At 39.3% G+C, this 24478-nt stretch overlaps 1 protein-coding gene across 6 annotated transcripts in view; it reads left to right on the top strand.

The window, feature by feature from the left end:
* SPIRE1 (spire type actin nucleation factor 1) overlaps window positions 1-24478 on the top strand; it is a 212814-nt gene that overhangs the window by 140637 nt on the left and 47699 nt on the right. For all 6 annotated transcript variants that reach the window (XM_059039865.2, XM_059039860.2, XM_067015789.1 and 3 more), the window contains 2 exons: window positions 51-176; window positions 23343-23420. In XM_059039865.2, coding sequence (XP_058895848.1) covers window positions 51-176; window positions 23343-23420 — 204 coding nt within the window. The remainder of the gene's footprint in view (window positions 1-50; window positions 177-23342; window positions 23421-24478) is intronic.

Below are 24478 nucleotides of genomic sequence, written 5' to 3'. Positions count from 1 at the left end.
CAAAAACCCCACAGATAATAAAAAAGTACCTTTATTTTCCTCTTCTGTAGTTATGTGCTGCTCATCTCCCAACTGCATCAGAGGCACCAAATCATTATCAGGCAGTGTGTCGTGCACTGTTTGCAGAGACAATGGAGCTGCATACATTTCTGACTAAAATTAAGAGTGCAAAGGAGGTAAGTACTACTGCTTTCCTATTTAATGGCATTGTGAAAGAGAAACCTGAGTTTTCAACATTGCCTATCATATTATTTAAAATATTTATTGCCATCCTTCTGATGAGTGCTGAAAATCATTCAGGAAAGAAGCAGCTTAGGCAGAATTAAATCTGTTCTTTAAAATATTACTGTGTGAATCCATTTAATAAAACAAAGATTTTCATAAAGCTTCCTTACAAATGGAAAATAAATGTTACCGAACTGGTTTAGTCAGTTTTCCATATGACTTGCTTTTCACCCTCTTTCTGCCACTCTTCTTTTGTCCATTGTAAAAAAATGTTAGTGTGTCTTTCAGGAAGGGAGAAGGATGCAGAGAGGAAGCTACACATCTGATAATTTAACTTTTATAGTGGATGTGATTAAATATTTAATGCAGGAGATGTGAATTAACTTTCAGATAATCCAGAATCTCATTTTAGCTATTTTATTTATTATCTATCAGTGTCTATGAGTTAAAAATACTATGTGTACCCACTCACAGTGGGCCAGTAGTCACTGCCTGAGGCAGGGGCTGGCAGCCAACCAGGCCAGGGTCCAGCCGCACTCACCAGCGCACCCACAGCAGTTAGCCCTGCCTCAACTGAAGGCCCATGCAGCCCACAGAGGGTCAATTCTGTCACATATAGCCCTGGTGCCCAGAGGGGAGTGTGCTGCTGGCCCCATAGAATGTCTCCTATAGAAGGCCACTTATCCAAGAATGGGAAACACAGCTGACCTACTTAATACATAAAAATAAACCTTCCAAACTCTGTACTATGGAATAGAAAGAGTACAGAGGCAGGGTGGGGTAGAGGGAGCTTTCCCTTTTTACTTTATATAACTTCTGTATTTTTCAATTTTTATAAAATTTTGTGTAATAAAAACATTTTAGTTGGAAAAAAAATTACGTGTAGAGTCCAAAGAGAATCATTCTAATTTATTTACAAGGTGAATTGCCATATTTTACATCCCACAGACAGTTGTGAAGATTCTTGAGATCAATGTAAAGCACCTGGCACGTAGTAAGAGCTCAGTACATGATCAGTGGTGGGTATCATTTCTTTTGTGACTGAAGTATGGAGTTTATCTGAAACACTAGTTTAAAACTCACGACGACAAACAGTTTGGGGAGAGACACATATGGGATGTGTAAGGGAGGAAGGAAAATACTAACTTATATTAAATAAAATACGACTAATTAGTTCTGGTAATATGTAAGTTTATTCAGATCATGCTTAATAAATCACCCTAAATAAATCCATTTTATATGTATGAATAAGAGCTCCAAGCATTCCTCTTTAGTTCTAACCAGGATAATGCTTATAGTCTGTCTTTTTTGATAGGCTGATGGAAAGTTATGTCTATTTTTCTAGGAATTTATAGAACTGGACCCAAGAAGAAAGTCTTTAACCGGGTAGAAAGGGTCAACTAATTGTTATTTGAAGAATAATTATAAATACGTCATAAGCTAGCTTTTCCTCCTGGACAGAACCAGAGGACAAAGGGTCCAGTTAAAAGCTTCTGAGTAAACATCCAAAAGCACATCCTCAATTAAGGTTTTTAGTAAAGAGTAGATTTACTGAAAAGATTACTTTTTTTTTGGTAATTGTCTTCTCTAGCTTGTTGGAATTGAGATTGTCTTCTCCAGAGAGGCTAGTGTTATTTTTAGGGCATAAGTAGAGTCCTGTGGGGTTAGAATGAAGCAAATGAGCTCTTAGAGCCCTTCCAACACAGACAGTCTTAGGAATCATTTCTGAGCTTAAAGAACAGGATTAATAAATTTTCTATTCCAGTGAGCTTCAATTTTTTTTTATTTGCTCTTGATGAAAACTTTGCCAGACGAATTCTTAGAAAGGGATTATTTATTTAAATTAAAGTCTATTTAAAGAAAATGCTCACAAATGGAGTAAAAGAACACAAGTTTTTGGAACCATTGATGGCTTTTGTGATGCCCATAGAGACCAGCCAGGCCCTGGTCAAGGTTGGGGACCTTGAGGTCAGGGTTTTGGCCATATCTCACCCTGTCACCCTCTGGCACCACCCCACATCTGGGTCTTTATAGACATGATTTGTGTCCTGTTTACTCATCTCCTACTCTTGTTCCTTACTTTGCTGACCTCTTCTTGACATTTTCCATTCTTTTTCTTTTTTCTTTTTTTATACAGCAGGTTCTTATTAGTCATCAGTTTTATACACATCAGTGTATACATGTCAATCCCAATGCCCAATTCATCACACCACCATCCCCACCCCATGGCGGCTTTCCCCCCTTGGTGTCAATACGTTTGTTCTCTACATCTGTGTCTCAACTTCTGCCCTGCAAACCAGTTCATGTGTACCATTTTTCTAGGTTCCACATACATGCATTAATATACGATATTTGTTTTTCTCTTTCTGACTTACTTCACTCTGTATGGCAGTCTCTAGATCAAGCCACGTTTCAACAAATGACCCAGTTTTGTTCCTTTTTTATGTCTGACTAATATTCCATTGTATATATGTACCACATCTTCTTTATCCATTCGTCTGTCATTGGGCATTTAGGTTGCTTCCATGACCTGGCTATTGTAAATAGTGCTGCAATGAACATTGGGGTGCATGTGTCTCTTTGAATTATAGTTTTCTCTGGGTATATGCCCAGTAGTGGGATTGCTGGATCATATGGTAATTCTATTTTTAGTTTTTTAAGGAACCTCCATACTGTTCTCCATAGTGGCTGTATCAATTTACATTCCCACCAACAGTGCAAGAGGGTTCCCTTTTCTCCACACCCTCTCCAGCATTTGTTGTTTGTAGATTTTCTGATGATGCCCATTCTAACTGGTGTGTAGTGATACCTCATTGTAGTTTTGATTTGCATTTCTCTAATAATTAGCGATGTTGAGCAACTTTTCATGTGCTTCTTGGCCATCTGTATGTCTTCTTTGGAGAAATGTCTATTTAGGTCTTCTTCCCATTTGCTGATTGGGTTGTTTGTTTTTTTAATATTGAGCTGCATGAGCTGTTTATATATTTTGGAGATTAATCCTTTGTTGGTTGATTCGTTTGCAGATATTTTCTCCCATTCTAAGGGTTGTCTTTTCGTCTTGTTTATGGTTTCCTTTGCTGTGCAAAAGCTTTTAAGTTTCATTAGGTCCCATTTGTTTATTTTTGTTTTTATTTCCATTACTCTAGGAGGTGGATCAAAAAAGATCTTGCTGTGATTTATGTCAAAGAGTGTTCTTCCTATGTTTTCCTCTAAGAGTTTTATAGTGTCCGGTCTTAAATTTAGGTCTCGAATCCATTTTGAGTTTATTTTTGTGTATGGTGTTAGGGAGTGTTCTAATTTCAGTCTTTTACATATAGCAGTCCAGTTTTCCCAGCACCACTTATTGAAGAGACTGCCTTTTCTCCATTGTATATCCTTGCCTCCTTTGTCATAGATTACTTGACCATAGGTGCATGGGTTTATCTCTGGGCTTTCTATCTTGTTCCATTGATCTATGTTTCTCTTTTTGTGCCAATACCCTATTGTCTTGATTACTGTAGCTTTGTAGTATAGTCTGAAGTCAGGGAGTCTGATTCCTCCAGCTCCGTTTTTTTCCCTCAAGACTGCTTTGGCTATTTGGGGACTTTTGTGTCTCCATACAGATTTTAAGATTTTTTGTTCCAGTTCCATAAAAAGTGCCATTGGTAATTTGATAGGGATTGCATTGAATCTGTAGATTGCTTTGGGTAGTATAGTTATTTTCACAATATTGATTCTTCCAATCCAAGAACATGGTATATCTCTCCATCTGTTGGTATCATCTTTTATTTCTTTCATCAGTGTCTTATAGTTTTCTGCACACAGGTCTTTTGTCTCCCTAGGTAGGTTTAGTCCTAGGTATTTTATTCTTTTTGTTACAGTGGCAAATGGGAATGTTTCCATAATTTCTCTTTCAGATTTTTTATCATTAGTGTATAGGAATGCAAGAGATTTCTGTGCATTAATTTTTTATCCTTCAACTTTACCAAATTCATTGATTAGCTCTAGTAGTTTTCTGGTGGCCTCTTTAGGAGTCTCTGTGTATAGTACCATGTCATCTGCAAACAGTGACAGTTTTACTACTTCTTTTCCAATTTGTATTCCTTTTATTTCTTTTTCTTCTCTGATTGCCGTGGCTAGAACTTCCAAAACTATGTTGAATAATAGTGGTGAGAGTGGACATCCTTGTCTTGTTCCTGATCTTAGAGGAAATGCTTTCAGTTTTTCATCATTGAGGTTGATGTTTGCTGTGGGTTTGTCATATATAGCTTTTATTATGTTGAGGTAGGTTCCCTCTGTGCCCACTTTCTGAAGAGTTTTTATCATAAATGGGTGTTGAATTTTGTCAAAAGCTTTTTCTGCATCTATTGAGATTATCATATGGTTTTTATTCTTCAATTTGTTAATATGATGTATCACATTGATTGATTTGCGTACATTGAAGAATCCTTGCATCCCTGGGATAAATTCCGCTTGATAATGGTGTATGTACATTTTAATGTGTTGTTGGATTCTATTTGCTAGTCTTTTGTTGAGGATTTTTATATCTATATTCATCAGTGATATTGGTCTGTAATTTTCTTTTTTTGTAGTATCTTTGTCTGGTTTTAGTATCAGGGTGATGATGGCCTCATAGAATGAGTTTGGGAGTGTTCCTTCCTCTGCAGTTTTTTGGAAGAGTTTGAGAAGGATGGGTGTTAGCTCTTCTCTAAATGTTTGACAGAATTCACCTGTGAAGCCATCTGGTCCTGGACTTCTGTTTGTTGCAAGATTTTTAATCATAGTTTCAATTTCATTACTTGTGATTGGTCTGTTCATATTTTCTGTTTCTTCCTGGTTCGGTCTTGGAAGGTTATACCTTTCTAAGAAGTTGTCCATTTCTTCCAGGTTGTCCATTTTATTGACATAGAGTTGCTTGTTGTAGTCTCTTAGGATGCTTTGTATTTCTGTGGTGTCTGTTGTAACTTCTCCTTTGTCATTTCTAATTTTATTGATTTGAGTCCTCTCCCTCTTTTTCTTGATGAGTCTGGCTAATGGTTTATCAATTTTGTTCATCTTCTCAAAGAACCAGCTTCTAGTTTTATTGATCTTTGTTACTGTTTTCTTTGTTTCTGTTTCATTTATTTCTGCTCTGATCCTTATGATTTCTTTCCTTCTGCTAACTTTGGGTTTTGTTTGTTCTTCTTTCTCTAGTTCCTTTAGGTGTAAGGTTAGATTGTTTATTTGAGAGTTTTCTTGTTTCTTGAGGTAGGCTTGTATAGCTATAAACTTCCCTGTTAGAACTGCTTTTGCTGCATCCCATAGGTTTTGGATTTTGGTGTTTTCATTGTCATTTGTAGGTATTTTCTGATTTCCTCTTTGATTTCTTCAATGATCTCTTGGTTATTTAGTAACGTATTGTTTAGCCTCCATGTGTTTGTGTCTTTTACGTTTTTTTCCCTGTAATTCATTTCTAATCTCATAGCGTTGTGGTCAGAAAAGATGCTTGATATGATTTCAATTTTCCTATATTTACTGAGGCTTGATTTGTGATCTATCCTGGAAAACGTTCCATGCGCACTTGAGAAGAAAGTGTAGTCTGCTGTTTTTGGATGGAATGTCCTATAAATATCAATTAAATCTATCTGGTCTGTTGTATCATTTAAAGCTTCTGTTCCCTTATTTATTTTCATTTTAGATGATCTGTCCATTGGTGTAAGTGAGGTGTTAAAGTCCCCCAGTATTATTGTGTTACTGTGGATTTCCTCTTTTACAGCTGTTAGCAGTTGCCTTATGTATTGAGGTGCTCCTGTGTTGGGTGCATATATATTTATAACTGTTATATCTTCTTCTTGGATATATCCCTTGATCATTATGTGGTGTCCTTCCTTGTCTCTTGTAACATTTTTTATTTTAAAGTCTATTTTATCTGATATGAGTATTGCTACTCCAGCTTTCTTTTGATTTCTGTTTGCATGGAATATCTCTTTCCATCCCCTCACTTTCAGTTTGTATGTGTCCCTAGGTCTGAAGTGAGTCTCCTGTAGACAGCATATATATAGGTCTTGTTTTTGTATCCATCAGCAAGCCTGTGTCTTTTGGTTGGAGCATTTAATCCATTCACGTTTAAGGTAATTATCGATATGTATGTTCCTGTGACCATTTTCTTAATTGTTTTGGGTTTGTTTTTGTAGGTCCTTTTCTCCTCTTGTGTTTCTCACTTAGAGAAATTCCTTTAGCATTTGTTGTAGAGCTGGTTTGGTGGTGCTGAATTCTCTTAGCTTTTGCTTGTCTGTAAAGCTTTTGATTTCTCCATAGAATCTGAATGACATCCTTGCTGGGTAGAGTAATCTTCGCTGTAGGTTCTTGCCTTTCATCACTTTAAGTATATCATGCCACTCCCTTCTGGCTTGTAGAGCTTCTGCTGAGAAATAAGCTGTTAACCTTACGGGAATTCCTTGTATGTTACTTGTCGTTTTTCCCTTGCTGCTTTCAACAATTATTCTTTGTCTTTAATTTTTGCCAGTTTTATTACTCTGTGTCTCGGCATGTTTCTCCTTGGGTTTATCCTGTATGTGACTCGCTGCGCTTCCTGGAATTGGGTGGCAATTTACTTACCCATGTTAGGGAAGTGTTCGACTATAATCTCTTCAATATTTTCTCTGGTCCTTTCTCTCTCTTCTCCTTCTGGGACCCCTATAATGCGAATGTTGTTGCGCTTAATGTTGTCCCAGAGGTCTCTTAGGCTGTCTTCTTTTCTTTTCATTCTTTTTTCTTTATTCTGTCCTGCAGCAGTGAATTCCACCATTCTGTCTTCCAGGTCACTTATCCGTTCTTCTGCCTCAGTTATTCTGCTATTGATTCCTTCTAGTGTAGTTTTCATTTCAGTTATTGTATTGTTCATCTCTGTTTGTTTGTTCTTTAATTCTTCTAGGTCTTTGTTAAACATTTCTTGCATCTTCTTGATCTTTGCCTCCTTTGTTTTTCCGAAGTCCCGGATCATCTTCAATGTCATTATTCTGAATTCTTTTTCTGGAAGGTTGCCTATCTCCACTTCATTTCATTGTTTTTCTGGGGTTGTATCTTGTCCCTTCATCTGGTACATAGCCCTCTGCCTTTTCATGTTGCCTGTCTTTCTGTGAATGTGGTTTTTGTTCCACAGGCTGCAGGATTGTAGTTCTTGCTTCTGCTGTCTGCCCTCTGGTGGATGAGGCTATCTAAGAGGCTTGTGCAAGTTTCCTGATGGGAGGGACTGGTGGTGGGTAGAGCTGGGTGTTGCTCTGGTGGGCAGAGCTCAGTAATACTTTAATCCGCTTGACTGCTGATGGGTGGGGCTGGGTTCCCTCCCTGTTGGTTGTTTGGCCTGAGGCAACCCAACACTGGAGCCCACCCAGGCTCTTTGGTGGGGCTAATGGCAGACTCTGGGAGGGCTCACGCCAAGGAGTACTTCCCAGAACTTCTGCTGCCAGTGTCCTTGTCCACATGGTGAGGCACAGTCACCCCCCCGCCTCTTCAGGAGACCCTCCAACACTAGCAGGTAGGTCTGGTTCAGACTCCTATGGGGTCACTGCTCCTTCCCCTGGGTCCCAATGCACACACTACTTTGTGTGTGCCCTCCAAGAGTGGAGGCTTTGTTTCCCCCAGTCCTGCAATCAGATTGCACTAGCCTTCAAAGTGTGATTCTCTAGCAGTTCTTCCTCCTGTTGCTGGACTCCCAGGTTGGGAAGCCTGACATGGGGTTCAGAACCTTCACTCCCGTGGGTGGACTTCTGTGGTATAAGTGTTCTCCAGTCTGTGAGTCACCCACCCAGCAGTTATGGGATTTGATTTTAATGTGATTGCGCCCCTCCTACCATCTCACGGCTTCTCCTTTGTCTTTGAATGTGGGGTATGTTTTTTGGTGAGTTCCAGTGTCTTCCTGTCGATGATTGTCCAGCAGCTAGTTGTGATTCTGGTGTTCTCACAAGGGGGAGTGAGAGCACCTCCTTATACTCCGCTATCTTTGTTCAGGGCCTTTTTTTCTTAATATATAATTTATAATTCATTAAAATGAAGCAAAAGCTTTGTTGACATGATCTAAGCACAACCTTGAATCTCCATTCTTCTTTCTGGAAACTCTGCTCCATTTTTTAAAAGAACTTCTCAGTACCCTCAGGCTCTTCTCAGGACTCCCGCTCCCCCAAGGGCAGTGCTTTCTCTTGACTCCCTCTTGTGGGAGGCTGCTCTGTCCTCCACAGCTTCAGATCTTTGGACTGTGGTCGGTTGGTGATATTCTTTCTCTCTGCTGCTTCTAAACAATGACTCTTCACACTTGTACCAAAACCTCATGCCATCCGCTTCTGTTATTCTTGAACCCACTGTCACTGTCATCTGCCATCATCTGGACTGATTTGATTGATAAAAGGAACTTTAGCTTGTCTCCTTGACACCTCCTCTACTTCAGCACTCTGCTTACCTGAACACACCTTTGTCCTTGTGATAACCTGTGATCATTCCACCTTGGAAATCATGGGCTTTCTTTCCTCACCCCCTGACTGTAACCCCTGCCCATTGAGCTCTTCCCCTCACTGCCACCTGAACCAGTATTGTCCCTTGACCTCCCCTCCCTGCTATTTTCTGACAGTATATCAGTCCTTCCTGGATTCACTTCTTGTCCTACGTGGCTTAGGTTTAGTCACTTCACCAAGAGTTCAGGCCCATATGACCAACCTGGGTTATTACAGTAGCCTCCTGCTGGTCTCATCTCTGTAAATTCTCTCCATCCAGTTCACCTTCTACTTTGTCAGGAATGATTCCTGTAGGTCACAGATCTGACCCAAGGAGTCTGGCTCCAGGCCCAAACCTCCACATGTTCTTCCAGGCCTGACCCGAGGCCTGCTTTCCCAGGCAGGCCTCCTGGGGGCGGGCTGCCCTTTCCACACGGGACTTGACTGCTGCACTCTGGTTTTCTGGAGGGGATGGCGAGCTTGGTGTGCCACACCCATAGGCCACAGGGGCACGCACACCTGCATTCCTCACCCGGCGCCTGCACTCGAAGGACCTTCGCTAAGGCCCTTGCCTCTACTCTTTCCCTCCACCAGCCCCGGGTCCACATATGCAGGGCCCTGCTATCCAGTGCTCTTCCACAGTGAGAAGATCACCCACCTGCACCGCCTGTCACCTGACCTTACCCAGCGCCATTCTGAGGGGAAAATGGAGCAAGGAGAGCAAAACCTCTTTGTTGGCCTCTTGTTTGGGCTGCTGCAGTAAGGGAATAAGGGCGTGGTTGTCACTTTCAGTTTGGCTCCTCCTTCCTGATCACTGGACACCTGGCAGCCTGACAAGGCACTTTGCTTTCTGGTTAACATGGCTCCACATGGCCTAGAGAGTGAAACCAAACTCCATTGTGTTGCACACGAGGCCTTCATGGCATTTCACCTAGTTGTGTTTTTATTCTCCTTTTCAACTCTCCCTTCTTTGCATTTTACACTATCCAGTCAGAATTACTTATACTTTCCGAATATATCATGCTTCTTGTATGTCTGTGACCCTAGCACATTTCTGTTCTTTCTGCCTGGCATTCTCTCCCTGCCTTGCCGTCTTGGTAAGCTCCTGTTTACCCACCTAAAGCCTGCTCACGTGGTACCTCCCTCCACCCTTCACTCCCTCTGTGTCTTATACCCCTCAGTCCTGCACATCTCATACTCCCTGGGAGTTATTTGCTTGTCTTCGAACTGTTTCTCCACAACTGGGCCAAATAGAGCTTGAGATGAATGACTGTGTTTTGAATCATCTTCCTTTCGGTGACTCTTACTGCAGAGTGTGCATGTAGGAAACACTCTAGAAATGTCTGTTGAACTGAAATGATTTATGCATTATGTCTGTTTTTTCAGAGCTTCAGAAACGTTCTGGTTGAAAGAAGCCAGTTTTGAAAGCATTTTTGACTATTAGAAACATTTTGACCAAGATATTTCTAGTAAATACAGGAAGTTTTGTGGGCTATAGATGAGGCCTTTGAGTGCCCTTTCCATTCTTTAAATTTACACATAAGAACTTATTAGTGAGTCTTGAGAAGGTAAGCTATAAAATATGTGGAAATCCTGGCATGAACATTCTGTACCATTTAATTACAGATTTTATACTACATAAATTGCCTGTCAATACTGAGGTTTTAGGAGTAAAGTCTTATAGGGTCCAAATGGATTTCCCTTTCCTCTTCAATGTATGCATTTTTCTTGAAATTAAAGAAAATTTTCATACATATTAGTTCATGTATGTATGTTAGTCATTTTAACCTTTAACCTAGTCTCAAGAGTGCTAAATTCACACTAGTAATAAAAAACTCAGGGCTAATTTGATATTTTTTCTGAAGATCTCAAAATACACAATTTAAGAATCAGACGAGGGACCTCCCTGGTGGCACAGTGGATAAGAATCGGCCTACCAGTGCAGGGGACATGGTTCAATTCCTGGTCCAGGAAGATCCCACATGCCACGGAGCAACTAAGCCTGTGCGCCACAACTACTGAGCCTGCACTCTAAAGCGCGTGAGCCACAGCTACTGAGCCTGTGTGCCACAACGACTGAGCCTGCACTCTAGAGCCTGTGTGCTATAGCTACTGAGCCCACACACCGCGACTACTGAAGCCTGCATGCCTAAAGCCCGTGCTCCACAAGAGAAGCCCGTGCCCCACAATGAAGAGTAGCCCCCGGGCTTCCCTGGTGGCGCCGTGGTTGAGAGTCCGCCTGCCGATGCAGGGGATGAGGGTTCGTGCCCTGGTCCGGGAAGATCCCACATGCTGCAGAGCGGCTGGGCCCATGAGCCATGGCTGCTGAGCCTGCGCGTCCGGAGCCCTGCAACAGGAGAGGCCACAACAGTGAGAGGTCCGCGTACCAAAAAAAAAAAAAAAAAAAAAGAGTAGCCCCCGCTCGCCACAACTAGAGAAAACCTGCGCGCAGCAACAAAGACCCGACGCAGCCAATAAATAAATAAATAATATTAAAACCCATGGGATTTTTTTTTTTTTTTTTTTTGCGGTACGTGGGCCTCTCACTGCTGTGGTCTCTCCTGTTGCAGAGCACAGGCTCCGGACACGCAGGCTCAGCGTCCATGGCTCATGGGTCCAGCCGCTCCGCGGCATGTGGGATCTTCTCGGACCAGGGCACGAACCCGTGTCCTCTGCATCGGCAGGTGGATTCTCAACCACTGCGCCACCAGGGAAGCCCTTTAGGATTTCTTTTTAAAAAAAAGAATCAGACCATCTTTCTTCTATACCTGTGAGTTACTGTATATCAACTGGAATTTTCAAAGTAATAACCTCTGATTCAACAGGTTGATTGATTATCTGATTATCAGTATGTTTCAAACAACCATATATCTGTGTGTGTGCATGTGCTTTTGTGTGCGTGTATAAAATTAGGGTAAAGTATTAGTATTGAAATGTTTGAGCTCAGTTGTTGATAATGTATTGATTTGATAGACCAAAAGTATTTTAATTATATTAAACTTCTTATATGCTCAGTTGGCAGTTTATTAAAATATAAAACCCATAACCTATTTCCAGGTAATATAATTGTTATATAAAGTAGTCATTACATTTACCAGACCTAGCTACTTTACAAAGCACAAGGCCTTGTAGTTCATCTATTTATTTAGAAAGCAAATTCATTTTCATTATGATCTCTTTTCATGATGTGATGATTTGCTTCTTAAACAATGAATGAGACCCTTTAAGGTGGTTCTCCAAATGATAGAGAAGATTTGAATAGGCTGCTGTTATTGTGTCTCAAAGGCAATTTGATATCCTTGAAAATGAGTACGTGTTCCTGTGTCTTATAAGCAATTTGATATCCTCATACGTAAGTGTAGATGGAGGGACTGTCTGAGCCGTCCATTTAGTGCATAGGGTCGCGTGAAAGAAGAGACGGCCTGTGCCCTTGTGCCAGTGACACACCCCCCCCAGCCCAATTCGATTGGCTAGAGCTGGTGAGCATGTGCAGTGGGGAGGGGAGGATTGAGCTTGGCAATTTCAAGTGTAAATTACTTTGTTGGAAAAAAGGAAATTATATTAATGGCAGTATGCTTTAATTCATTGCTGTCTAAGCAGTTTTTGATCTTCAGTCCCTGGTTTTGTTATTACATGAAATTATTTATCAGTTCCTCATACTTTAAGCCCTACAGCCACAAAGTGGCTGATGTTGTTTGCTTCATTTAGTCTTCATGACCAGTCCTGTCACTCTCACTTTGCAGATTAGTAAACTGAGGCTTAGCTTAGAGGTTCCCATAGAAGGAAGTTCTCAGCACTTCTGATGCCCGTGTTTCCATCCTCATCCCGCTCTCCAGCCTGGCAAAGGTGCTCTCTGTGGTTATTCCTGTTTTCCTGTAAGAACAGTCACCAGCAACAGACTGTCCTGGAACATGGATGACAAGAGTCCCTGGAGGAAAGTGCAGGTGTACGCTTTGATACAGGCTTTTAATCAGGGTTGGGAAGAAGGGGGTGTGAGCCAGAGAGAATAAAATTTGGAGCTGGGGGAGAAGGGGGCTCATGAGGGAACATGTGTTTGAGAGAGAGAGAGAGAGTGTGTGTGTGTGTGTGCGCGCGCACGTGTCTCACGCACACAGATGGAAATGGGATGGGAGGAGGGATATGTCATGTTAGGTTTAGGTATGAAGTAATATGGAAATGTCAAAGACTGAGATAAAATTATTTCCAGACTAGAAAGTTGGTTGACTGATTCCAGTATGTTCCCAGCCTTTTCTAACGTTATTGCCTCCACATTTAGTGTGTAGTGTGCCCTACCCCACTTCTCCAGGAAACCCTTTGTTTCACAGTAGAGGTGTAACTCTATTTATCATTGTAAAAAAAAATTTGATGTATCAGGGAAGTACACTATTTAAAAAGAACCTTTTGAAAAAAAATCTTGTTTTCAAGCAAATAACTCATTTTTCATTTTTATTATATTCAAAATATTTATATCAACACCAGTCATTTTTTAAAGCCCCTTTTGTGTTGGTGAATCATATTCTTCCACTCATTAGTCATGCGACTGCTTAAGTCAAATAGCCTTTGCTAGATTTCTGTTTACTTTAAAAAGGGAAGTGGGGGCGAAATAGACATGCTCAGATTCCTTCTAGTCATAAAATGCTCTGCAGAAAGTACAATTCATGTGACTAAATCTTTGTTCATTCAAGATTTTCCTCATTTTTGTACCAGTCTTGTTTTGTGTAGGCAAAATATATACAGATAAACATTTTAAATGCATTCCCAGTAAAATTTGCTAGGAAGTTAATGTATACTATTTTATATCATATTTTATCCAGTTTTATATTATATTTTAAATTCAAGATGGATTTCATAGGAAAGCAGTTCAGTGTTGTAGATTTTATAGGAAAGCTCAGTGTTGTCAATATTGAGCTGTAAACTCAATACTGACATTGCTACTGTACTGATGTCAGTGGGGACTGAAACTTATGTATTTTATTTATTTATTTTAAAATTTATTTATTTATGTATTTGGCTGCACCAGGTCTTAGTTGCAGCATGCAGGACCTTTACTTGCAGCATGTGGGATCTAGTTCCCTGACCAGGGATCGAACCCGGGTCCCCTGCATTGGGAGCACGGAGTCTCAGTCACTGGACCACCAGGGAAGTCCCAAACTTCTGTATTTTAAAATCTAACGGTAAACAAATTCCTGGAAAGAAGAAATTCCTAATATAATAATATTAGTCATAAGTGAATGAACATAAAAATAATTGAGCATTATGAAACATATGTTCATATCGTTGCAATAAGAACTCTTAATTAGAAGGCACGTAAAAGGTTTTTAAAGCATGTAATTTCTGTTAGAAGATTATATACTTAAAGTGATGAAAATTTTCTCTCGCCTTGCAGTTTCTTGTGCCATACATGTAAACAACCCCAGAATGAAGGTAGAATACCCCCAAACATCTTGATCTTTGAGGGATAAGATGTCTAATATCATTAAGCCATCTTGGATTTCTTCAGAGGCAGGCTATCACGGTGTAGATTGTCATTTCCGATTATCCGATCATAATGATCTTTCTCTCTTCTCAAGTGTGACTGCACCTGTGGTGCTTGATTATTTAGTTGCTTGTTGACATCTTAAACTCCTCTTATAAATGCTATGTTCAGTCACCACCTCACTTATGGTTCTTCATTTGTATCCTTCAGTCCTCAGCTGAAAGGACGTCTGAGGCGTCTCCTAAATGCTCTTATGTAGTGAGTGCACTCGGCCTGTTTCTTTAAAGTCACATTACTCTGTGTATTTCATTTCTAGCAGCCATCACAGTCTAGAGTTGTTTTGCTGGTCTCTTTTCCCCCTCATTCATATCTGCCACCAGGATACATTCTCACTGAGGGCAGATACCTTTTCTCTCCAATTCACTGCTGCAACCGCAGTGTAATAGGGCCTGTATAATAAATCTTGGATCAGCGTTGAATGACTTAGAGAACTGTGGTTCAGGTGTTGGACATCTGATTTCTGCCACCTCTCTTGAATCGTGGTCCCCTGACACTCCTGACTTGTCTCCAGATGCAGAGCCTCCTTCGTGTTCTTACCTGTGCCTTGCTTGTGCAGTGGTCTGCGTCTCTTGCCTGAGCTGTGGCAAAGCCTCCTAATGGAGGATAGACTGTATCCTCCAGCGTTCTGTCCCTGTGTACAGTCTGCCCTCCAGCGTTCCGTCTATCCTCCAGCTTTCCGTCCCTGCGTAAAGATTTGTTGACTCCTTGATGCTTGTAGGTGGAAAGTTTAGACCCCTTAGCACAGCATAGGGACCGTTTACAGCCGGGCCCCAATCTGACCTCTCTGGGCTCTTCATTCCCTGTTGCCCACCACGTGTTCACGCTTTGCTACCCTTCCTCCAGCCCCTGATTGTCGAGGGCCTCTGCACCTGCTGGAAATGTCCTTTTCCTCTCTTCTCTCACATAGAAAATGCCTACTTATTCTTAAGACCCAACTCAGATGTCCACTGTTCTGAAATGCTTTTGCTGATCAAAGTTAATTTCTTTATTCTCTGTGTTCATTCATAGAGTGCTTTGCTCTGGCTTCTGTCATTTATCACACTGTATTGGAATTACCATTTACATTTGGCTCTTCATTAGACTGAACATCCTTACTTAGGGACAAGGACCATGTTTATATTCCCAACCCTGTCATAGAATTAGGGACCGAGGACAGCATCTCTTATCGTCTTTTTAGGTATGTTCCCCTTGCTGCTTCCTCAGCTTAGGGCAACACTAGGGCCCTTCATTAATGAGATTTTTTTCAACCTAGTAAATAAGTGTTTAACACATTAACATTCAAGAAGAAATAGAGCAAAATAGAATCAGCCTTAAGTCCTTTATAGTCATCCCCTCGTATTCGAGCTGCTGTCCAAAGTGGGAACCTGAGGAGTAGGGGGTGAGATGGAATGCTACTGGTTTTTTATAATTTTTTCAAAGAGTTCCACTCTAAAGAAATGTATGTACTTTGGGAAAAAAGATCCAAAGCCCACAGCTGCAGCTCTGGGCTCAAACAATTTATGTCACTTCCACATAAACATTTATAATCCCTGACTATCTCTTATTCATTGCCTTTGTGAGCACTTTAAACCTCGTGATAGTCCTGATAAGTAGGCAGTACTACCGTTTGCATCCCATCTCATTTTATAGAGAGGAAAGCTGAAGCACAGTTTAACAAACTATAATCGATTAGCTGCCCATAGTGATAGAAAGAACTGGGATTAGCACTCCTTTCTAAGGTTTTAGAAATAGTGACAAACACCAAAAATGGATCTTGCAGTAGGAGATGAGGATGTACAGGAGGATTCCATAAACCTGAGTGTGAGGGTGGGCAGAGACTGGGGGACTTCGGGGGACCTGCGAGAATTCAGCAGCCATATTTGGCTATTGCAAATCCTGGCGAGTAAAGAAGCACTAGGTCCCAAAGGAATTAGGATCAATTGGCAAAATTTATTCATTCATGCAACAGTTGTGTCAAGTGTCTCCTATACGGCAGGTGCTACGACAATGAATAACAGCTAGTATTTCTCCCATGCTTATCCTGTGCAGACACTGCTCTAAGGCTGTGGTGCGCATTAACTGTGCAGTTCTCCCAACAGCCATGCATTCAGTGCTCACTATTTCCATTTCACTGGGGACACAGTGGTGAACAAGATACTCCAGTAAGAGCCACAGCCCAGGAGCAGCCAGTCCAGCAGTAGGATGTGGGCTGTGGCGTGTGAATGGAGGCGCCGTGGAGGCACCTGTTTCCTCTGCCAGTACTCAGAGATACAGCTGTTAGAAGGAACATTACGCCAGTGTCTCCATTTTCTAAGTTTTTTGAGTGATTCTCACTTATATGTGACTTTATTTTAAACCTCACCAGTCAAATTCTTCTGATTGGTTAAATCTTACCCAAATTTAATAAAACCCTGTAATGGGAGGATGATTTCTAGGTGCCCAGATTAGAGCCAGTCTATCTTTAGCTGCTAGTATTTGACCATTTATTGAAATTATGGGCTAAGAAGGTGAGTGGGAAAGCAGCATGGTTCATTATGAGTTTTCAAAAGATTATATGAGTAATTTTATACTATATAATCAGAATGATTGCTGTAATCATTTATTAAGTGATTTACATATATTATTTCAGTTAGTCCTATAAAAGAATCATAAATTTGTGATGAAATCTTTGAGCTCAGTTAATCTTAAACAAGATAGTACTAAAATATTTTACTTAAAATAGAATACTATATATGTATATATAAAGTATCTTCTGTTGCTAAGGGGGGAAAACAGTGTTTTTGGAATTGTTAGGCTGTTATGAAATTGTCTTTTGTCTATTGTTTAAAATCAGATGACCACATTTTATAACCTGTAATTGGTTGAAAAAAAATCAAATGTAACTATTTCCCACCCAGTATCTCACAGCCATTATAACCAAGTCCACCTACATCATTATGCCATTGCCAGTTACACTGACTCCTAAGACGTCTGCTGTGACATGACTTGAGACTGTTTTCTGCTTTAATGCACTCACAAAGATAAAGCCACAAGACCTCTATCTCATTCACATGTTGAAGTATATTTTAATTAGCTTTCTCATACTCCTGGCCTCTCCCTCCCATGTCTGCTCCCTCCACCTCCAGTAGTAAAACTGCGATGACATTTAAGTTAACTGGAAATTTCTCTCTAGAGCCAAAACGGATTTCTAGTCCTCCAAGGAGTGAACATATTTTTTGAAAGAAAGAATCTACCACCAGATGTATGTTTATGGTTGCCATTTAGTTCATTTTAATTAAATCATCTATTATTTGTAACTTTTTTAGAGTCCTTGTCAAAGTCTATCTTTTTTCTATTTGATTTATTTTGTGAATATTACTAAATGTGCAGAACACTCATCTCATCAGCAATAGTGAAATTACCCTCTCTGCCCTTAGGTTTCTTTGCGTTTTGTCACTACTCGCCCTGTTAAAATGCTTCAGAAGAATCTTTTATGTAGAGATCATGTCAGAACTCAGTTATAGACTTTTCAGGTCCTGTAACTTTTTGAACTTAATTAACTTTATTTTAACAAATAAAAAAATTCACATGGTTCAAGCTCCCGGAGTCCAGAAGTAGTGCAGGAAGCTGTACTCTTCTCCCTCTGTCTCCTAGCTGCACAGTCTCTCCCACAGGCAACAAATACTGTTAATTTCTTCTTTGTCCTTACACAGATGATTTATGTATAACTAACAGAAAAATATCAATATTTTTTCTTACTTTTTTATGCTGTTCTGAACTTTCCTTTTTTCGTTTAATAATAAATCTGTAGATCATTTTATATCAGCACATAGTGTTTACACTTCTTGTGTCTCCATGATGTTCTGTTGTGTGGATAGACTGTAATTGATTTAATCTGTCCTCTATTGACAACTAATAAGTCTTTTCCAATTTTTTGCTCTTTATAAACAATGCTGCAATGGATAGCTTTTAACCTGTTTTTCATGGGTGTGATTGTATATGTAAGACAAATTCCTAAAAGTAGAATTGCTGGGTCAAAGAAATTGTGCATTTATAATTTTCATAAAATTTATGAGATTGTCCTCCATTGAGGTTTACCAACTGACACTCTCCTTGGAAATGTGTAAGAGTGTCTATTTTTCTACATCTTCACATTGTGTTTTTCTAAGTGATAATTTATATCTCATAGTTTTAGTTTACATTTTCCTTACAATGAATGAGATCAGGTACCTTTTCATATGCTTAAGAGCTATTTTTCAATTATGTATTCATATTCTTTGCCCATTTTTCTAATGGAGTATTGGTCTTTCTTACTGATTTGTATTAATTTATTAAGAAAATAGCTTTTTGTGATATAATTTGTAAATATTGTCTCTGATATTTTAATGATTGTTTTATAATGATCATCACTGCATTTCTGTAGGTGTGAACAGTTAATGAGTATAAAAACCGAAAGGGCAGATCGATGTCTTTAGGGAGATACTGTGAGTCCAGCTACTTGGGGCAGAGACAGGCATTAAACACTCAGCCAGTGAGTGTGTGTGTGTGTGTGTGTGTGTGTGTGTGTGTGTGTTTGTCTACAAAAATATTGGGAGAATGGAGGAACAGTGTTCCTTTCCTGGAACCTAGAAATGCATTTCCTTCATTTTGATGACTTCATCTATACTTCTTCTAATTTCTGCAGTGAACTGTATAAATTCAAATTGAGCTTTACAGAATATCAACTTTTAGTTCAGTATCTTAACATTTTACATTTTTCATTAAGTAAAATGCTCTGGCTTTCTCTCCTGTCTTCTCCCTCTTCCACCCCTCTGGGAGAAGGAGCATGTTACATCTTTAAGACAGTGTCATAAAGGTTGATGAAAATATAAATCATATTCTTTAGTAATTATCCATTAGCTCTTGATATGCATGGGAGACTTCCATTTATCACAAGAATTGCTGTAATTGGGGGCTTTTTTGTGCTCTAATTTCCAAAATATTAATTTGGAAGTCCTTTTTCTTTTCTGTGGTAAAAGTATCTGAATTAGGAATGACATCATGGCTCTTACTCTGTGAGGCTAATATACGTGTTCTATTTTTTATAGGCAATATTTGTATTAGTGACTTTGTCACTTGTGAGATGTATTTAATGGTATCTATGAAAGTAATTTCTTTAAAAGTATATTAGCGTATTTTAACTGAGTTTAAAAAGTTTTTTTCAAGGAATTATTGAAACATTCATTTTTACATATTTAAAAGTTTCTAGCTGAAAACATGTATCCATTGCACAGGGGAATACCATTAAATAACAAATAGTTCTAAGTGGTTAACAATATGGAGGAAAAGGGTGATCATCAAAATGCTATTATTAAAATATTATGTTAATACATGAATACATTGTCAGTAAGGGTGGTGGTTGAATCTATGCCAATACGTTAACATTACTCTGAGTATTTGATATACTTGTGATTCACAGAGTAGATTTTATTTATTTTTTAAGATACTAGGAACTAAAGATGTTGGCAAAGAGCAGTTCTAATTGCTAGCTTGAGAATGGTTGTGTCAGAAATAGGGAGAGTTAATTGCCACGTGGATGCTCTCAGTTAGGACTTTCTCACCCTATTCCAAGCACAGGTTGGCATCTGTTCTTACATTTGTACAAGCAAAAAAAAAAAAAAAACTTATTCAGAAGCTAGAATATAACTGACAGAAGCTTGTTTCTAAAACTATAAAAACCTGTAATTTACTTTCAAATAACTCATTTGTGTTGCTGGTAATGAGGAAACCTGAGATTCTTCGTTGAATATTTGTTCAAGCTTGTTCAATTACAGTATTTACAGATTCTCAGCTATTTTATACTGAGTTATTGCTGAGTCAGGATTTTTTTACTTCACGAAGAGGCTAAAGAGAAGTCTCATTTGTTAAAAGATAAAATGATTTTTAAAAAAAGAATAAAATGTTTTTGTGATAGAGTAGAAGTGTTCACAATCAAATCTTCATAGATATCATTGGCTTATAGTAACTAGTATCTACTAAATAAATGCTAAATAACTAATATCTACTAATCTGCTTAATATGAGCCAGGCCACATGCTATATTTCTTTTGTATTATTTTATGTAATGTTAACAAAATTGAAAAGGTATTTATTAGCAGCTGCATTTTACAGGTGAGAAAATCAACCTGAAGACTAGAGCATTTGTATAACTATCCAGAGTCACACAGCTAGGAAGTATCTGAGCTACAATTAGTGCTACTTGCTGTTCAGAAAAATAAAGAAGCATGAAATTCTCAGGCCATTCATTTAAATTATCTTCAGTATTATAGACAGCAGATAGTTTTTCTTAGCTGCAGGGAGTTAGGGATTTTGTCACAGCACAAGTAAAGACAGAGATGTCTAAAGTCTTAACAGTGAGACCATCCTGGCTACATTTTGTCAGGGATGTGTCTGAGAACAGTAACAGTTAAAGTTGGGTGGTAAAAGGGCCATATGCTTCTCGTACTCTTCCACCAGACTACCCCTAAGATGTAGAAGCATGAACTCATATTTCTAGACTAAGGGGACATGTTAAATCATAATTCTTTCCATTGCAAGTGACAGAAATCCACTCAAATTAGCATGGGTGGAAGGGGGAGGAATTTATTGACTCCCTTAATTGGGAATCGAAGGGCACAGCTAGCTTTAGGCACAGCTGGATCCAGTATCTCAAACTGGCTTTCTCTCTCTCTCAACATCCCCAGGACAGGCTCTAACTAAAAGAGTTCCCCAGAAGTACTTATAGGCACCCCAGTTTGAGGGGCACAACAGAGACACTAAGAACCCGACATGGGGAATTGAGAAGATAAACCAAATGAGGAAGAAGCTGAAGCAGAAAGAACAATTCAGAGACCTACTGTAATCACCTTTTTGGTAGTAGTAGTAGGACTCAAGGAAAAAAGATAAAGATTTCATCTTGCCAAAGACCTCCCATCTTCTACTGTATCTGTACATTTGTCTTGCCTTCTCTTGTTTGGATCCTAAAAGGACCTAGAGACCATTGGAATTTTTAAAAACAACATAGGCTTGTAAAGATGAGTTTCTCCACTGTGTTTTCAGCTCTTTTCCTTATCTTTTGGTTTATAGATCATTGGATAAACAATAAAGTGGTTGCTGTGGGATCAGACTTTTTAGGTGATGGGAGAAATATGACAGAAAGATAAGATTTCTCCGTCCCATCCTTCCGGAGGATTCTCAGTTTAGGGAAGAAAATACAAATTTTTCGTTTGATTGAGCTTCCGCTTATTAAAGTTGACGTGATAAGAGCTATTGAAGAGATTTAAGTGATTGAACATTCTTGGTTGAAAGTATCTTAATTCACATATTCAACAAATATTTACTAAGTACCTACTAAGTTCAAGGCACTGTTCTAGAGATTTGAGGAGCCCAACAGTGAACAAAATAGACCAAAACTGCTTCCCCATGGAAGCTTGGAATCTGTCAGGGAGAGGCAGACAGTGAACATATTAAGTAAATCATATGGACTGTTGGAGACAGGATGGACTTTGGAGAAAGACTTAGACTAGGGGTTGCTCATGGCAGGGTGTGGGGCTTGGAATTTATATAGGGTGGTCAAGGCGGGCCCCATTGAGAAGGTAACCTTTGAGCAAGAATGAGAAGGCTATATGGGAATTAGCTAAGTGGGCATCTGGGGTAAAGCTTTCTAGGGAGAGGGAGATGGGGACTTAAGTTCAGCTGTCATTGTTTGAGTGTTGCTGCTGATAAATAGATGACATAGCCTGATAGAGTCACAGGATGCCCAGAGGCATTTCACCTCCGAAGTCTCTTTTCTTTCACCATTTTAATTGTTAAAAAACCTGGAGGAATCTTCTAGTCATTTGAGTAGTGTGTACTTTTTTTTTTAATATTTTACGTTATGTTATTTATTTTTTATCTTAGTTGCGCCGCACGGCATGTGGGATCTTAAGTTCCCCAACCAGGGATCCAACCCGCGCCCCCTGTAGAGGAAGCGCAGAGTCTTAACCACTGGACTGCCAGGGAAATCCCAAGTAGTATGTACTTTAATTCTTTTGGGAATGGAGCCTGGGTTGCAGTCATTAGATGAACAAAATAACACGTGTGCTTCTCCTTTTCGGTCTCTTCCCCGCTCAATTCTGATTTTGGTATTATGGCTTAAGTCATCAGATATATTTTTTTTAAAGCTAACTAATAATCCCTAGCAAAAAATGAGGAATTTTGAATATCAGAAATAATGTAATACCAGTACCTCTGATATATCTTTAAAGTCAGAAAACTGAGAGTCCTGAATTAGTTAATAATGATTATTACTCAGATTTTGACATAATGTCACACCACCTATTAAGTACCCATTATGTACAAAGCCCAGGTACAAATCATAAATCCTATTCTTTTCTTTGTGTAATACCAGTTCGTAAATACTCATTCTGGCCAAGTTAAAGTAGAACTTTACCCGTCCATTTTCTCAGGGTTATTTAAGCGTCTGGATGCTACATTCCCAACACTCTGCTCATCGTGTGCTGTCCCTTCCATACGTCTTACCTCATGTCTGCTTCAGTCCTGCTCCATCACTCACCTTGTCTGAGGCCCTGGGGCACTTCCATTTGCTTCACTCCTGCTCTGTCACTCACCTTGGGGTACCCCAGATATTAGCTTCCGTGAGCCTCAGTTTCTCCTGTAACATGGGTTGTGGTTGGGGTTAAATTGATGGTTGCCTGAAGGCTTAGCACTTAGCCTCCGGGGCAACCTGCTTCAGAGGTCCAGACCAAATAAGATGGTGTTTGGATTAAGGGATTTACAGTGGAGATAAAAAGAAGAGGACTTAAGTAATAAAGAGAGAAAGTTACATCTGTGAGATTAATGATGGATTGAATGTGGGGGTTGATGGGGAAGGAAATGTCAGTACAGTTTAGAAGATGTGAATTAATATTGTGACTGAGGTTTAACCACAAGGTCTCAAAGGAAATTAGAATGAACAATCTCAGTCCATTTCTCTGCAGGACTGCATTTATTTTAATTTACTGAAATTAGCTGAAATTTACAGAGGAGTAGATTCTGTGCTATCTGCTTCAGTAACACTTCTGTGTATATTTTATCTGAAGGTATCCGTTCGAAATTTTAATTTGAGAAGGTAGCTTAATGAAATTTTGTGCTTAAATGTTTTATTTGAATTTTAATTGGTAGAATCTGAAGAAGATTCAAGAAATGGAGAAGAGTAATGAATCTAACACAGACCTGGAGGAACTGAAAAACGCTGACTGGGTGAGATAGCTGGGTATTCTCTCTGTTCTGTTTAGTGTTGAAGAAGTCGTATCATGTTTTTTAAAATGGTTTATCTTAAGGACTATAGTATGAAATGATATTATACCAATTTGAAAGCCTAACCTGACATTTGAGGAAATAGCTATTCCATTTTTCTAAAACTATCTAATTTTATTAGAACCACTCCAATGTCTCTGAGAATTTCAGTGTTTTAAAATATTGACCTTTCTAATTATATTAATACCTTAGCATCCTCTTATGTGGAAGTCAAAGTTTAAGCTCTGTTTCAGGAAAGAGTGAAACTATAGTGTAGTACATTCATTTATCCAATGAATAGTTACTGGATTAGGGCCCTGGGGATGCAGAATGAGTGATACGTTATAATGTTCTGCCCTGGTGAAACAGAAGACAGATTTCTAGAACAGATGATTGCAGTGTATTCATGTGACTCACTGACTGTCTACTGTTTTTCCAACATAGTACTAGATCCATGTAGGAAGGCACGTTTTAGGATTCTGACTTTTCATGTTAAGGATACTGGATAAATAATGACATTAAATGACAGAATCGGAAAAGATACAAATTTGGAGGATATGAACGAGTCACCTTTGACCATGTTAGATTTCAATTGTCATATTCTTTTCTAACAGCTTTATTAAGATGTAATCTACATACAACAAGCTGCACATGTTTAAAAAGTACAGTTTGAAAAGTTTGACATATACGCATACACATTCACACCTGTGAAACAAACCATCACCATAAGAAGACAGTGAGCCTGTCCATCACCCCACGTCTCCTCGTATTGCTTTGTAACCCTACTTCCTGCCTCCCTCCTCCCTAGTTTCCAGGCAACCAGTCACTATAGATTAGCTTGCATTTTCTACACTTTTATGTAAATATAATCACATAGTATATACTGGGGTTTTTTTGGCTTCTTTTATTCAGCATAATTCTTTGGAGATTTCATCCATGTTGTTGCCTGTATCATAGTTTATACTTTTTATTGCTGAGTAGTATTCCATTGTATGTAAGTATCACAATTTGTTTATCCATTC

This window comes from Kogia breviceps, chromosome 15 (assembly GCF_026419965.1).
Source record: "Kogia breviceps isolate mKogBre1 chromosome 15, mKogBre1 haplotype 1, whole genome shotgun sequence".
NCBI lineage: Eukaryota > Metazoa > Chordata > Mammalia > Artiodactyla > Physeteridae > Kogia > Kogia breviceps.
This window is presented reverse-complemented; position numbering and strand designations above follow the sequence as displayed.